The sequence below is a fragment of the Xiphophorus hellerii genome, chromosome 6 (genome assembly GCF_003331165.1).
Source record: "Xiphophorus hellerii strain 12219 chromosome 6, Xiphophorus_hellerii-4.1, whole genome shotgun sequence".
NCBI lineage: Eukaryota > Metazoa > Chordata > Actinopteri > Cyprinodontiformes > Poeciliidae > Xiphophorus > Xiphophorus hellerii.
Genome location: NC_045677.1, coordinates 16,096,740 through 16,114,377, shown reverse-complemented (window position 1 = coordinate 16,114,377; position 17,638 = coordinate 16,096,740). Strand labels below are relative to the sequence as shown.

The 17,638-nt window shown below is 40.9% G+C and overlaps 1 protein-coding gene across 8 annotated transcripts in view; it reads left to right on the top strand.

The window, feature by feature from the left end:
• Positions 1-17,638, top strand: part of znf521 (zinc finger protein 521) — a 115,320-nt gene that overhangs the window by 10,514 nt on the left and 87,168 nt on the right. For all 8 annotated transcript variants that reach the window (XM_032564645.1, XM_032564644.1, XM_032564643.1 and 5 more), the window contains one exon: positions 5,949-6,149. Coding sequence is in view for 5 of the 8 variants with exons in the window: in XM_032564639.1 (XP_032420530.1) it covers positions 5,949-6,149 (201 nt within the window). In the remaining 3 variants the exon portion in view is untranslated. The remainder of the gene's footprint in view (positions 1-5,948; positions 6,150-17,638) is intronic.

The window sequence follows — 17,638 nt, the reverse complement described above, 5'->3', positions numbered from 1 at the left end:
TTGGCTAGGTGCTGTAGTGTATGTTCAGAGTAGTGTGGTGTCATTGTGCGGCGTTGGAGACTCTGGCTCTGCTTAGGTTCCGGCTGCCCACAGATCAATGTACTGCAGGGCTCACTACAGCAGGAAGAGGAAGGGACTCTTTCACTCCACCACTTCAGAAAATCATACTCTCTATTATTCATTTCCTTTGATGTTTTCCTGCACTAATGGCATGGCAAGGCGCTCTGTTCAATATTATCACTCCCAGTGAGGGAGTTGGTAAGACAGAAAGAGAAAGAGCATTCGGTATGTTCAAATGTTGTTTCTCATTCAGCTGCTTTGATTTTCCCCCTCTTTCTTTGTACGCTTGTATCTCTTCTGCGCATTCAGGTTTTACTGGTGGATGATGCCGATTGTGTACCTGTGCTTCCGTCAGTCAGCATTCTCTCGCTCTGCGTTGTCTTCATTGTTTGTTCTTAACATATTGTAATTGTTTGAGATCTGTATCACTTTCATCTCAGCTCAGCGTGCATCATAATGTTTTTCTTGAAAAATGTACTGCAATTTTTTTTGTACTAAATAATAAACCCAAATTGTGATGTGTTCAGAACGGTTAGAGAAACAGCTCTTGACGAACACCTTTGCCATTCTACTTTTACGTTTCTTCGCATCTGAATATTAAGCTGTCCTTTAATAAGAACTTGGAGGACTGGGGGCGGGTAAAACCGCGCACATCAACCATAAGAAACCCCCGACCCCCTCCCTACATCTTCACCGCTACCGTCTTTCTATACAAGTAAACTCCTAACAAACGCTAAGAATCCGGCAAGTTCCAAGCTTGCAGCTTCGTCGCCTGGATGATGATGTTCTTTAATGATGGGGGGGAATGAGTCGATCTGATGAAGAGTCCTCTAAATCCCATCCACACAGAGGAGGGTACACTCAGAGGCACATGTGGCATTAGAATGTGGTGTGACCTATATATGTTGGGTGCTCAGCAGAAGTTTTAGATTTTTAAATAATGAGGTGCCGGCAAGCCTGTGAAGGTTATTCAATCTTAATGTCCTCCTATTTCTGACAGCCTCCCTCACTCTGATAAAGAAGTGCGCTCACCTTTGATCAGGCCCGCCGACACGTGTCGACAGAAGCTGCTCACTGGTTAAAATAAATTCTTAATTTGAACTTGGGGGTGGGTGGTTGCAGGGTGGTTTGCCAGGGAGGGAGACGAGTGGGGGGGAGTTGTGAGATGAGGATCTCTTGAAAACGATGGAAGGGGGGAAAATGAGCGGATCGGTGCACTGGCAATGATATTTTTGACACCACGTTCTTTCATTGCACAAAGAACGCTCCATCAGGGTTTAGTCTGATTGAGGCTAAAATGCTTTTTTTCTTCAGGCTTGTGAGAACATGGCCCTTAGTGATTTTATTCTTCTTTGTATAATGTGCCTAAATTCAGACTAATGCAAAATTAAAACAAAACATCCATGAATCTTGTCGTTGTTTTAGGACCTTGATGCTTTTGTCTAACCTTTTCGCTAAGGGTCAGACACAATTCTATCCCAAGAGGTTAAAGTGGAAGATCTTATTCAGAGTTAACGTTTCTGGTTAGGATTCTGTTGAGTACAGCCTTCACTGAAGATTTGTGTCACATTTTCAGGCATGAGACTGAAACTCTTGCAGTATGATAAACATACTACAATTCTGTGTGAATGGAACTACTATTATAAGACAAATGTTTAAAACAAAATGTTTCATCTGATCTAATTGCTTTATGTATATTAGAAAGAATTAAATATGTTTGACAGATATAACAATATTATTGTTATATAACAGATATAACAATATGAATTTTAGCATTCATAGTTTTTTTTTACTGTAATGCATATCAATTTTATGTATGTATGTATGTATGTATGAGAATCATTAATCGGTAATAAAAATTGGGGTGACGACAAGGATGCCTTTCAATCTCAATAAGAAATAACCAGATTACCAGAGGAGACGTGGAAGAATATGGTCTGGCAATTATAAGAATGGTTTGATCGCTGTAATGCCAAAAAAGATTTTTCACTTATTACTGAAAAAGCTGTGAATAATTTTGACATGCCATTTTTGATAAGGTGTATGTTAAAAATTTGTTTTTTTTTTCAGCATTGAACTTTCTTTTGAAAGAGCCCTGTCTCACTTTTATCAGAAGCCAACATCTTAGTTGAATGATTTTTTTTGTACATCTAAATCTGCCAGGTGTATAAGAATGTGAAATAAATGTATGTATAGGTTTAATTTTATTTTTTCTTTATCTTATGTTTTTGTGTTTTAATTTATTATATAAAATAATTTTTAATACAGATCCTACTACTTATAATAATAATAATAATAATAATAATAATAATAATAATAATAATAATAATAAATATTGTACCTATTTTCATTTAGTTGCATGAATACAAAAGCTAATTTCAGCTGTCAGTCAGTTTGTGTGGTCAGCTGTAGTTGATTGCTTAGCCAATCCTTGTTTCAAATATTTGTCCTACTTGAAAGCTAAGAGGAAGTATAAAAAATAGTCTTTTAGCCAGCTGACCAATAGTGTGCAGCAATTGATGGAGGAAAGACAGTGCTGTACTACTTTAAGCTCTATACAACCAGAGACACCTCTAGCCATTGTATCAGTTTCTCTGTCTAAATAAAACAACTTTATACCATTGGAACATTATAACGAAAAACTGTAGAACTGCTACAATGTACAATAAACTTTTCTGTAACTTCATACCAATAACCATCTCATGCCTACTCATTTTATTGCCTTATGTAGTTTTTTCCACTCCATTCCTGTTGGTTCTTGCCCTTCCTCTTTCCCTGTGGTCAGTGTCTCCACCTGTCTCAGTGTGTGGGCCAGACAATGGTGGAGCTTCCCTGCCAGGGACCACAGATCCCCAGTGGGGCTAATGGAGCAGAAAGGAGAATATCAATTAAAAGGTTATAAATATTTAAGAGCAGAAATATTCAATAATATAAGGGTGGGGGGTCCAAGAGACTCCTGAAGTCTCAAAGATGAAAGTTGTGGCATGATAAATGTCACCAGGCACCACAAGTGTGCACATGATTGATGGATTTTGGACTCAGTGCGATATTACATAGCTGTAAAGATGTCAATATCCATTCAGATCCCCACATTTTATGAGCCCAGGATTAATGCGCTTTTAGTTTGGTAAAGAGTGGAAATTCATCTGTAGAAATCTTTTTGGTGAGATCTTCATTATCCCCCTGTGGCCCTGACACCCCACCCCCACATGAATAATTTCTTAGTTACAGCTATTATCCTTCTTTGAACTGCTTTTATCTAAATATGGATCAGATCAGCAATTGGTCTGCCCTCTCTCTGGTCCTTCTGCACCAATCATGTCATTTTGATTCTAAAAATTAACACAGATGTTAGAGTTTGATGTTTTTAAAAAAAACCTAGAAATGTTGCACATCTTCCCCCAGTATTCGGCATATGATTGTCAGCCATTCCAAGCATGCCGGTATTGATCGACTGTCCAGCCTGCAGAGACTGGTAGAAGAGGATGTCCTGATCTGATGGATTACTGTATGAGGCCCAGAGGCACAGGAACCTCAGTATTGATGTGGCTCTTTAATCCCTGGGTTGAACGTGACCTTGCCCTGTAACCTCAACCCCCACCACCACCCCTGAAAAACATACGTACTCAACATCAACTTCCAGTTTCAAACTCACCAGCAGTTCCTTGTTGGAGTTTGTACTTCCAGATACTCCTTACACTGGCACACTGGAAGTCATTCTTCTCTGTCTTACAGACTAACCAGTGGGGGCCACAGCTGAAACCTCTCACCTAAAACAAGGGAACAACAATTAAAGTTAGTTCAGACTCGCACATACATGAAGATATTCATGTGGTCTGTTTTTTTATTTATTTTTTATTTAAGTATTTCTCTCAATTCCTTTGTTCCACTGATTATCAAACAGAAATAGCAGTTTCACAATTATATGGTGGTATGAGCTGGATGTACGAATTTATCCAGAACAGTATAGATACAGCACATTGCTGAAGCATGTTACTGTGTTAGAAAGACTCAGTCAAAATCCAGTCCTAAATCCAATCGAGGTTTGTAGATGGAAAAATCTGGTAAATACATTCCCCAAAAGAGTTGTAATGATTGTTGTGAAAGGTGTTCCTGCAACGCATTGACAAATAATACTTGTCAGCAATTTTTCTTTCCAAGAAAAATATCCGGAATATTCTTTTTGCTTCACAATTATCTCCTACTTTGGTTTGGTAGAGCACAAAAAATCCTAACAAATTACATGGAGTTTGTGGTAATAGTGTAAAAAAATGTGAAAATCTTTAAACATAGAACTACTTACTGTAAAATGCTAAATTAGAGTCATCGGTAGTTTTCCCTGACAGAATGAGACTGTAATATTAAATAAGTGAATGGTTCATGAATAGATTTGGGGAAAGAAAATCACAAGTCATAACCTTCTCCGCAGGCTGCCTGTGAGAAAAAAAATTATATAAAGTGTTCAGTTCTCAGTTTATACTACAAATGTAGTCTCTGCATGTGTGGATGAATCATAAGTCTATATTGTGTGGCTTTTGGCCTCAGTCAGAAGTGTTTTCCCAGGAGCAAGAAAGGCCTGCGTCTGCGAGGATTGGGTTGGGATTTTCATTTTCTTGAAACACCTTCTGTTCTGTTCTGCATGGTCCCACCTGGGACCAAGGCACTGATATTTTTAGAGGGCATGTTCCGAGAGCCTCCGTCGCCAAGAGGGAAGGACAATGGAGGGTGTGATGTTACATCAATACTTGGCGCAAGTGGGGGAAAGGAAAAATCCTGGGTGGCCTTGATGAGTTCTGGAACGCCTTTCCTAGAGGAATTTCACAATATAAGAGAAGGAGGTCTTAAAATGGTTCCTGTACAACCCAATATATGAACGCCCACACCTGTGCATGTCGGTGCCACACACTCTTTGCCCTCAGGTGCTGTTAACAGTTTGCTGGATGAAAGAAAAAAACTGGCTTTCACCTAATGTTCCCCTGCAGAGTTTCCAGACAAGCAGAAGAACACTTTCATCAGTGGGGCTTAAAATGGCTGCTGGTAAAGTGCAAAGGTTCTTCTCCCCTACAAAACATAACCTGGTTGACAACACTGTTTGTCTGAGGGTGTTGTCTTTTAATCAGATTGGCTTAAAGATTTTTCTTCATTATAGTGAGAAATACAGATTTGGTGAGTAATTTGAAAGATGGTTACTAGTCCTGGCTCAGGGTAGTCGTTGGCTTACCCTTGGCGATGCTGCGGCACAAAGACAACAAGAGACAAAACTGCAGATGAATTGAAGAATATTGATGTGCACGACCCGCGGCTGCCTGCGAGCAAGGCTGAATAATTTAAGCAAGTGTGTTGTGACGACAATCTAATGCACAACAATCTCGGTTTTTGCATTTTATTTTTTTAAACCAAGCTGCACTCCGAATATTCACAGTCCTGGCTTTGTCTGATGCTGGTTGAAGCAGTTCAGCACTGGCTTGGTGAAATTTCATATATCTTTGGTCCAGCCAAAAACTGCAATCCCAGATTTATTAACTGCACATATTCCCATCAGTCTAGTTTCATATACTAAAGTTTTGCTTGGGTGAAGCAGGGCAAACACAACGTAAAACCATTTCTAATAACAAGAGTGCGTGTTTGTGTGTTAGATATGAGTGTGTGCCAACTTCTCTGCTTGTATTTTTCTCACTCCACCTGCCCAACACTTCTGTTATGGCACGAATGGTTGAGTTACAGAGGTTCAAATTGAACCCGCATTTTTATTACAGCTTTTATTATTGTTTTTATTAAATCCAGAGTCTAGAAATCCATTTTATTGTCACCCAGAGGAAGCTGTAGTACCTCACTGTGTGGGTCACCCCTCTGACTATGTGGTACTGTCATTTCCTGTGGCTCCGTAGATCCAGAGTGCGCCCTCGAGAGGGTGGCGGAGGATGGTGAGGCTGGGCATCTGAGGAAGAGGCTGCTCTCTCCAGAGGAAGGTGAGGAGGGAGAAGAGGAGGACGAGGAGCCTGCGCTGCACAGCTGCGACAGCTGCCGGCAGGTGTTCGAGTCGCTGAGCGATCTCACCGAACACAAGATTAATCAATGCCAGCTGACAGGTAAACAACGTTCAGCCCACTGAGCCTCCCCTCCATTCTGCCACTCAGCTCTTCTCCCACTCCCACTCTCGCGCTGTGCCTTCAATAGAGAATATGCCATGCTACGTGTGTTAGTACACTGCACTAAGGGGAGCACGACACCAGATTTCTAGTTTTCCTGGTAAATATCTACCAACAAAGGCCTTGGTACATGTGCCATGTTATTTATATGCACCTTACATACTAGAAGATGGCACACAAATAGGCCTCTGTGAATCGTTATAGGAGTATTTACAGCCGGGGCCATAGCCTTCCTTGTTTCACCATAAATCCATACATGTTTGTAATCTGGAGTTGCGTGGTCCAGTCTTCAGCTGGAAACAGTTCGTTGCTGTAAGAAAGTCCCCCAGTCAGCCCCACTGTTAGTAAACTGCAGTAGTGATACCTTGTGGGACTGAACAAGAAGGATGCCATTGGCAGACTCTGTCATTGACCTGTTGATGGATGAATAGGACTATAAATACACTGACAAGGTGGCAGACAGAACTAATGATGTGAACTGAAGGTTTCCATGTGCTTCTCCTGGATTTGCTGTCCTCCTTTACACATCCTGATGGGCCTAAATTGAGAGATGCCATCTGAGGCACTCTCAGAAACACAACATGAGGCAGGACACGAATATTTGAACTTTAATTTGTCGTTTAATGAAAACTTAAGGGTTACTCATGAGAATCTTTGCTCAGTCTGTGTTCTGTTTACATTCATGCGCAGTTTGGTTTCACATTTTGCAGCCCAGTCAGCCAACCACAAATTATAGGTTAGATATCCCAAGAGCATTACAAAGATTTTCCATCATCTTCAAAACACTCTCAAGTCTGGTGTTTGAGTGTTTTTTTTTTCCTTTTCTTCATAGTTTGTATGAAATTGATAGTGTTGTTTCTTCAAGCAGAAATGCATGCATGCTCTTTGCATGTGAAGTGGCTTGCTTACATATATCTGTGGGCCTGTCTCTAGTGTGGAAAAAAGTACCAAAAAGGTGTAAAATTAAAGAAATACTGTTCTCTTTTTTTTCTTTGTTTTTCTGCTGAGTGGCTAGCATTAAACACAACACTTTTTGTTTGAGAAAAATTGTAATGGGTGACATCCTTCCAGCTATTTATGTTCCAGAATATTTCTGGCCAGCCTGTATGACCTTGAGATCTTTTTTTTTTCCATGAGCTCACAACCACAAACTTCAATGTATTTTATTGGCATTTTATGTGACACACCAACACAAAATAACAGATAATTGTCAAGTGGAATAAAAGGGATACATGTATTTTTTTAAAGGGGAAGTATTATATACTTTCCAGGAAGAGAGTGCAATTTTATAGAACAATCAAGTAACTATGTTTCTTTCAGTTGTTATATGTGTGCTGTATTTATCAAACATAACTTGAAAGAAATTTGACTTTCCAGTTTGATGCCTTGAAATTGGGCCTCTCTCTGACATAAAGCTAAAAAAAATTGATTTTACATAATACCCTTCTTTTAAATGTTTTACTTATAATAAAAAGTCTCATGGCTCATGGTAACTCTGGAGGAGCTCCAGAGATTCACAGCTTCTTTTAATGGGACAACTATTGACAACAATTGCCCTCTTTGCACTAACACCTCAATAAATCCAGTAGAAACAAATGCCTTCAGAAGCCTTGTAAATGGAGTCCATCTGCAGTCTCAGTTTCCCTACTAAAACATGGTCATCCACCTAAACTGACAGGCTCGGCAAAGAGAGGATCATTTACTTAGGCTGCCGAAAGGATCATGGTAACTCTGGAGGAGCTCCAGAGATTCACAGCTTCTTTTAATAGGACAACTATTGATCATACACTCCACAAATCTGGCCTTTATTTATGATTGGCAAAAATTTGTCATATTTCGAAAGAGAAGCAAAGGAAGTTTTGTTTGCATTTTTCCACCCACAACATAGGGGACACAGGTAAAAGAAGGTGATCTGGCCAGATGAGACCACAATTATTCCTGTTCTATGTACAAAACACTGTGAGGAAAAATAACATCATCCTAAACACACCATCCCTATAATAAAGCTTGGGAGAGATAGAATGTCATGTTGGGATGCTTCTCTTTAGGTGAACAGTGAAGCAGGTCAGTAAACCTGGATTGAGATAATTACAGGGCAAATCTGGAAAAAAGCCTAAAAAGGTTTCAAAAGAATTGGTACAAGGATGAAGGTTGATCTTCATGCAGGACAATGATCTCTAAGCAGAGCTATAGAACATCAACAGAATTATTGAAATTTGCAAATCAGTTATTTTCCTTCTACTTTACAACTAGACACTAAGTTTTCTAGCATATAAAAATCTCAGAGAAATGCACCAAAGTTTACATTTGTATAAAGACAAAACATGAGAAAGTTCAAAAGGCCTGGATACTTTTTACTTTTAAAAGGCAAAACATAAAAGATTTTATGCAATAGAAATATAAAACAACTTTTTGTTTTAAATGAAAGGGAAATCTTTTGTTCGCTGCAACATGTAACAGTGGTCATTACTGACAAAGTCATTTTTTTCTATAATTAAGCCCAATCTTTTGTAAATGTCAATCTAACAGACAAATAACTCTTAATTGCTCAATGATAGAAAGAAAAAAAACATCGTTTGGATAAGGGCCCCTGTGGAAACTAAACAAAAGAATCTAATTGCCATTAGGGTATTGTGATTGTGCAGAAACACTCTATTAGTATTCAAACACAGCAGGAGAAAAGAAACTTCTAGATGGCATACTAAGTACTTTGAATGTTTGTGTATGTGTATGGGTGTGCGTGCTCATTTGTGTGTTCTCAGGAATATCGAAAGATTTCCTACGTGGCATTATGTAGACATCCATGACCAATTAATCAGCCTTACATCAAGCCTCTGCTCACAGATGGATGCTTTATTAGAACCATTTTCTAATCAACCACCAGCACCTGCTAAACTCTCCGTTTTTTACAATTTCAAATGTTTTATTTTTGGTAAACAAATTGCAGAGCTTGACTGGAACCAATCCACATTTTGGAAATTTGCATGCTCACAGAACTTGGGCCTATACGGTGTGTTAATAGAACTGCATGTGACCATATATGCAGGCATTACCTCACATATGGCTTCTGTTTCTCATTAAGCTTCACCCGTATGCTAGTATCTAAAAACAAGAAGATGACATCTGTGAGACAAAACAAACTAAATAAAGTCAAAACATTTCGAACTGCCTGTCGACCACGCCCGACGAACAGAAGGACAGAGAAAGATGTCACATGCAAAATCGATCAATGGCAGCCATTGTCTCTCCCTCCATCTAGCAGAGGTGTAACACCTTTCCATGCACTTAAGCTGTGACCACTGCAGTGCGCTAAGGGAGCGCATGGGTATGGATTGCCTGGTGTCCCCGATGCGATCGGTGGTATTGATCGTGCTAATGCTGGACTGCGGAGGAAGGCGAGAGCCTGAGAAATGGAGCAAGGGAGAAGTAGGGAGAGGGAAACAGGGAGAGAAAGTGCTGCAGGAATGTGTCCCCAGGGAGCTCGTCTTGGGCTGGGGCAGGGCTTCAGGAATGCTCCCCAGGAGATCCCAGTGAAGGCTAGGGCAGGGCTGCAAGAATGTTACTCCAGAGAGTTGAGAGTGGAAGCTGGCTGGGGCAGGGCTTAAAGAATGTTCCTCCAGAGCACCCCTTTAACTCCAGGGCAGAAGTGAAGGGAGTTTTGTGGGGGTGGGGGTGGAGAGTTTTCCTCAGGCTCCAGGATGGCTGCAGATCAGGTTTCCATGTGGGGATCAGCATCCTGCCGACAGGGCTTTAGGCTACCCTAGGGAGGAGACAGGAGGCTGGAGGCATAGCTATTCCACAGGCCTTTCCAAAAACATTTCACAAATGCTTTGTCTCTGTATCACACTGACTCAGTGGATTATCTGTACTACCTCATATTGTTACGGATACTTCAGAAAGAAAGAGAAACAGTATCTGTAGTTTGACTTTTGCTCTCAGTTGGTGCAAGACATGTTCATATGCCAGATATGAGATTGCGACGGGAGTCAATGCAACCTGCCCTCAGACCCATTCGCCTCTTCTCATTTCCACGTGTTTACTAGCAAGCCCACATTGTAAATAAAAAACACACCTCTTGCTCCAAGTTTATTTTAAAAGATTGCATTTTCGGCATCATTTCTTGAGTCCTGACTCTCCGATGGTATTTGAATAGTCAAGCGCACACACTGGCTGTCAGCCTGGTGGCTATTCTTTCATTACGGGTCCAGCTCCCCTGAGCAACACCTTTTCTTGTGTCCTTCACTAGAGGAGGGGCATGGCCGCCCACCCCCCCCCCCCCCTCCCCAAGAGAGATCCTTGCCCTGCTATTTTAACCCTCTGTGAGATGACCTTTTTAATAAGTGTCTTTCTCTGTTTTCCTGCCGGCCACTGTGCGAGCAAACAGAGCATGTCTTCTGCTTCCCTCAGATAAAGGAATCAATCAGAGAGGGTGCGAGAGAGAAAAAAGAGAAGACAGATAACTGGGCCATATATGGATTTATATTATGCAGATTTCCCTTTTTCCACATCCCTGTAGACACTGCAGAATGCATTCAGCTTCAATAAGAAAACATTTTCAGATTTATGAGAAAATACAAATGAAACACTAATGCTCAGTGAGAAACAATAATACCCCAACACAACACAGAAGATGCTGATTTGATTGGAAAAGTTTGGATATGGATAAAGTCTCTATTTGTGATGGGAAATACTCATAGTGCTGTTGAACTGTATTTGTCTTATCACATATATCTTCCATTTTTTAATTTTTTTTGGCACCGGCAATTGCTTCAGGTCATCAAACAAAATGTTATCTTTGCCAAAAATAATGTACAAAAAGCAGCGTTCAAATAATCATTTATTAAGGGATAGCAAACTTTACCAACTTGGTCCAGTGTGAAAACGTACTTAGCCCTTGTTCTGCCACACTTGTCAGCAACTGGCAGTGAGTCCTATTCATCACTGTGCATAAATTCTGTCTCACTGTTCACAGAATTGTTTTAATTTTGCCATATTGGCTGTTTGTTGAGCTGGACTGGCCTGTCTTTGACCGCTGTCCTGATGTGTAGGCCACATAAACTTGAGCACAAACTGATCTGGTCACAAACTGATGACCAGACAATCTTCTTCAAGATTTACTGATAGAGAGTTCATGGTTCTGTCAGCTGCAGCAGTTGTCCAAGCCCTGAAGCAGCAAAGCAGTCACTGACAGTCCCACTACCGTAACTATTTTTGACTGTTATTATGATTTTTTTCTGCATCAGTTTTATTCCAGATGTAATCAGGAGCACAGCTTTAAAAATTGTCATTCTTATCATGTTGGCTCACAGATATCTTTCCAAACGCATGGTTATTATCTGTAAAAGTGAGGTGGGTGTTTGTGTTCTTTTAGACAAAAGTGGCTTTGGTTCTAGAACTCTCCCTCTCCAGATTCAGTTTTTGCTCAGTCTCTTGTTGCTGTGTGTTGAATATTGAAGACTGACTTTAACTGAGACAAATGACTAAAATTTTGCTCTAGATGTTGCTCCACATACTTGTTTTGCCCACCTGGATAAGTTATCAATAAGTCTTGAGAGTTTGATAAGAATTTCATAAGGAGGGTCACTCCTGGGAAGGCTCACTACTGTTTCATGTTTTCTTCTTTTGTAGATGCCTCTTATGGCTTATTAGAGTCCTAAAGTTTTACAAATTACTTTTTCTCATATTATTTTAAGTCAGTGTGTGATGTGTTGCATTTGAATATTTTTCAGTCTACTTCAAGTTGTCAGGGAGGTTCTATTATGGGTATTTTCTGAGGCCACAGGTAGTAGTCAGACCAGGGTGTAGCATGTGAAACTTTAATCACAGTTAACTTATGATGTAATATATCTTTCACATTGAGCCAGATTGATTTGGATAGCTTTTGTGGCTAACAATCATGAATTGAAATGTGCATTTTGTATGAACTAGTTATCTTTGTATTATATTAAAATGTGTTTGGCATCTGAAACATTTTAAAAATAGTAAAGAAGCTAGCAGACTTCTTGCAGTACTACACATAGTTTTGAAACAATTTCAAGCCACAACAAATGTTTCAAAGTGTTTAGATGAACTTGCGTCAAGTTTTTGGGCTAGCAGCACGGAAATATCAAGTAATAGCCTTAACTATGAACAACTTTCTGTCAGTACATGTTTTGTACTAACTGTTTCCAACAGGCTTTTATTGGTTGTGTTTCTTCCCATCTTCTAACTTCGCATATTGATCCAACAGCTGCTTTGTGGCTGTCAAGAAGAATGTGCCAAAGTGCGTCAATTTTTTTTTTTGCTTCAAAAGGGGCTCACATAAGAGGAAAGCGACATGAGCAAGACCTGATTAGCCGAACTCTGAGCCACCACTGTTCATCAGAAATTCTGCTGTGTTTTTGCTGGGGCGTCTTGCGACATCCCAGTACAAAGAGCAGCGCACACTGATTACAAGGCTTTGAAAGGAGGAGAGGCGGTCAGGGGAGAATAGCTACTTCTGGCACAACGCAGCCACTGAAAAGAGACCTCATGCTAGAGTGAGCTCTTACAATTGGGCTCGTTTTTTTTTTTTTTTTTGCCATGTATGTGTTTGTGTGTCAGTGTTGTGTGGGTAAGGAAAAATAGGTATGGAGATACAGGAAGGTAAAAACAAAAAGAAGAGGAATAGAAAGGTAGTATTAAAGTAGATGTTTGACTGCATGGCACATCCTCCCTGTGTGTTCCCTGTTGCAACACTGCCAGTTACGTTAACAGGAGTGTCATTAGGAATTCAAAGCATATGCCCTCGTGAGGACGCCCTCCTTCTCTTCCCCCGGTGCTTCACATAGCACGCATTATGCACAGTATAAAGTATTTATTGGTCTTTGTCAGGCTTGGGCTGCATATCCAAAATAAGAATAGAAGAGTTTATAAAGCATAAATGACAATAGCCACAACCGCAACTCTTGCTCACACTCGCATCCACCTCATCTAGCGAGATCCGTCTCTCACATGTTCTTGTTTAATCAGTCGTAGGCTTAGGCATGCAAACACACAAATATCACAGAGCACACACACTCCCTCACAGCACCTGCGTGCTTGCCGTTTGCATTTTGGATGACACATAATTCATCACGTTGGGGACTCAAGACATGCTGGGACTTCATCCAGTTGACCTCTTTCTTAAGTAGGTAGCCACAATAGCAGGGAGGATGTGTGGACAAAACAGAGATAATTCCATGTCCTCAGTCAGAGCTCCTCTCAGTGGGTGAAAATCCTGTATCAGGGTCACTATTGTTACCCCCCTCCTCCCATTTAGCATACCATTTAAACTGTCGACCAGTTGTATGACGACTGGCCCACTGAGCCGTTGTCTTGGTGTCTCATGCGCTCTCTATCTCTCCCTGGCCCTGGCTCCGCTTGCTCTTTGTTCACTTTCTTCCTCAGCCTGCAAGTCTTTTTCAGCAGCACAAGCAGAAGAATGGCACATTAAATCTTAATAGGACTGCGTCTGGCCGTGTTGAATTGCAGAGCGTGTTAAGCCGGCGCTTTCCTCCCCCTTGGCACACGCTCGTGGAAGTGGAAAACAATTGAATAAAAGAAACCGCTCCCTCCCTCCGTAACACAAGTGACTTTGACCGCACTGCTAAAGCTATGAGACTTGAACTGACTCCCACTCACAAATGGCTCAAGATTTAACTAAGAAACTGTGGGATAAGGGAAATTAGTACTTTTCCAAACGAACAAATATCAAAGGTAGATTGCAGGGTCTACATGATCATCCACAAGTAGGTATCGGCCAGTTAGCAATATCAAAGAGGACAAGAAGCTGGATAAGGTAGGAAAATGAGTGTGTGAGTTGCACTGAGTGCAGATGTAGGTATGAAACAGCCAGGTTTTGCAAATGCAAAGAGTCCAGGCCTGCTTTGTAAGGCAGTGAGAGGTAGTAATTAGTCAGTGATGAGTTGACTGGTTGTGTGTCCACTGCTCAGCACTGCTGGGTGGGGCTGTGGGAGGTAGATAAGTCCAGCGGTGGGCTTATCTCTTCGAAGGACAGACACCAGGCCTGCCAGGCAAATCCACCCACTGACCAGCCGCATTTTATTAACAGCATCATTAATGCCAGGCAGGTTGTGTGCAGTGCAATGGAAGACATAATGGAAGGGGAAAAAACACAGAATGATAGAAAATGTCTCAATTTCTGCTTGTTCTGCGAGTCTGAAGTACATAGGCACCGGTTGACCTGTTTTGAGATTTTGAAAGGATGGAGCTTGCGGAGATGTTTACCAGGTAGGCAGCCAGTGGAAGGGCATGAAGAGGGAGCTTGGCTTTTACCTCTGGGTTTTGCTCACTCGCCTCTAGGTCCCCAGAATTCAAATGATTTTCTTTTTCCTCTTTCTAATATGGGATTGCTCACCAGAATAATGATGAAGCTGATATAGAGAAGTATAACTACAGACAAAGAAAAGGCAAAGAATCTATCTTAAAAAAGAGGTGGACATTTCTAGGCAAAAAAAGCTTTTTGTTAAAGGTAGTTTGCCTATGTTTCCATCTATGAATATGCATTGTTTAGTCAGTTTTCAGTCTTTTCAAGAATTTAATGTGTATATTAAACTCTTTGTATGCAGAAAAATACATCTTTATTATGATCTAAATTTAATCTGCTAACATTGATTTTACCTAGTTTTTAGTTTTGTGAATAATTTCCTTCAATTAAAACTTCAGCAAATGTTTAATATTACACATCACATGCAAACTTACCATATATAGACATATATAGACAATGTACATTGTATATTGTATATACTTTATATATACAATATACATACTGTATGTATATTGTTGGGACAAGTTGGGGGTAAGAACAGTCCTTGATCCCAGAAATAAATGGAAAAATAATTTGGATGAAGAAATGTCTATAGTCAACACTCATTCTCAGACACCTAGCAGAAACATTTACAGACATTTGAACCATGTTTGTCGATACCTCTTAATGAAAAGGTCAAAAGATTTTGCTAATGTCTATGTGGAAATGTACTGCACATTGATCCCCATAGGGCTTTTTCCTTAGACAGGTTTTGCCAAACTCACCAGTAATGGGAGGAAAGAAAGGCGGGAGACGAGGGTGGTGGAAAGAGTGACCAGTCCGACAGGTTTATGTCTCCCCCTAGGCTGAGTTCGGTGGAGCAGGCCCACAGGAAGAAGCAGAGCCAGCTGTGACGGCATCCTGCTTGCCACTGTGGTTTTGGAGCTTTGGGGTTACGCTATCGCCGACTCAACATTTCCCCCTATCCTGTACCCCTCCCAGGGGTTGTTTTTGTTGGCCAGGGGGTGGTGTTTGGGTGGGGGCCCACTGCTGTGGGGGCTCTTTAGAACAGCCACTCCTCTACTTGAGGATGTAAGGAGTTACAGTCAGCAACTCACAAGGACAGATATCATGTAAAGAAACACATTTGTTCCTTAGTGCTAATTGCCATTTTCAGACTGGAAGGTGTGTTCATAAATTCAGTTTTATGGGCAGGATGGGTGTCGTTTCAGGTCTCCAAGGCCACCAGCTGGGCTGTGCTTTGGCAAAGGGGAAATCATGTGTCGGTACAGAATGTAATGGTCTGACAGTAAAGCTATGTGTTTCAAGTAATACAAAGATGTCCTTTTAATGTTAAAAGCAGTAGACAGAGAGTGGTACAGCTTCACTTAGAATGTAAAGGTCATCTAATCTATTCCAGTTCCTACCCATCTGTCTGATTAGTCATTCTGGAGGAATCAATCAAATGGATCAGAGAATCTCTTATTTTCAACAAGTGAGAGGTTATTTTGAGAAGCCATAGTGTGTCAACTTTGACATTAAATTCTTTGACTTAATAGTAACTCGCCACCTGTGGTAGCTATTCTCTAAACAGACCACTAATTTAATACAGCAAAAAAGATCTGCTTTGACCATCTCTTCATATGACAATTACACTCCATCTAAATGTGATGCATATGTATGTATACATTAAGTGATGTCCCCAAAAACTATCATAACTGACTGACTTACAGGCAAAAGAGACTGTGTTGTAGTAAACAAAGCGGTAATATTTATATTAGAACATTATGTACCCCCCAGCCAAAGTATGACACATCTTTCTCATCATGAATTTAGTTTGTCGAACATACCCCACAAACAAAGTCAACAGACAAAACCATCTTGTGATTGGTTTTTAATCCAATTGCATTATTATTCAGGCCTCCCATTGGCCATTCATTACTCTCACATGGAGCTTGTGTGGGTTGTTATCACCCAATCAGACTCAGGACTGTATTCTGGAGAGCATGCTTTCGTTTGCATCCTTTAAACCCTGTGAGCTTTCCCTCTCTCTTGGTCCGCCAACGGAATACCTAATTCCAAAGTAAACTGATTGCTCTCTCCAACAAGATTACGTTGTGATGATGTTATCCAAATGAGACCACTACAGATGCAACCAAGGTAGGCAAGGATGCTTACCACAAGTTGACTGATCAGCATGTTAAGAGAAACGAGGTTGGGGAGGAAGAAAAGAAGAGAGAATGAGGGATAGAAATCGAAAGAGTGAGATAGAATTGTGTGCGTGGGGGTGTGGTGGGGGGTTAAGCTGGAATGTAATTTGCTTCTCACCTCAGGCGACTGGGCTCCGAGGCCAGTAAATATGCAAACAAGCTGAGCTTGGCCATCAATATGAAGGCCCTAGATGATTACTAATCTCTACCAGAGAAGTAGATTGAGATCTATCCCATACAACATGAGGGGAACAAGTGAGGCCAAAGTCCAAACTTCATCTCTATGTTGGCCTCGCTTAGTATGCACAGTTAGGTATATGGATGGAGGCTGGCCTTCAGACTGGTCCTGTTTGTGATGAATACAAATCAGCAACCAATAACGATATTGTTGTCTTAAACCTATTAAAATGTTTTAAAGGAACTAATCATGTAACTTCTCTGCAACTTTGGACCTTAGTTTCAACTCTTATCTCTTTTCATCACGCAGAAGTCATAGTCTGATTTGAGCTCTTAGATGTGCAGCATTGTGGTTTACCAACCCATTGTCATTCCCCGTCTGTAATCAGGGATAAAACAAACCTTTGGGACATGGACAGGTCTGGAGTCATTAGGTGTGTGCGTGGCTTATCCAGACAGCCAGATAAACCAGATGCCTCAGGATGGCCAGGGGTCATCTCTCTGTGAGAACATGTTGTTGATGTCCTTGTCTCTCTTTAGCTCTTCTTCTCCGCCTGTATCCCTTCTCTTATTCCTCTTCATCATTCCCTTTCTTTCTTTTTCTCCCTGCCTTGATTGTGCTGTATAGTCATCACAAACACAGAGGTCCATGTTGGAGCTTAGCAGTCGAAGAACCTGTCAGCTAAAGGGAAGGAGGAAAGACAGACCAGGGAGTTGTCTGTGGCCCTAGGTTGGATGCCTGAGGGTGTGCTACGTGTGGAGGATAGTTAGTGCAG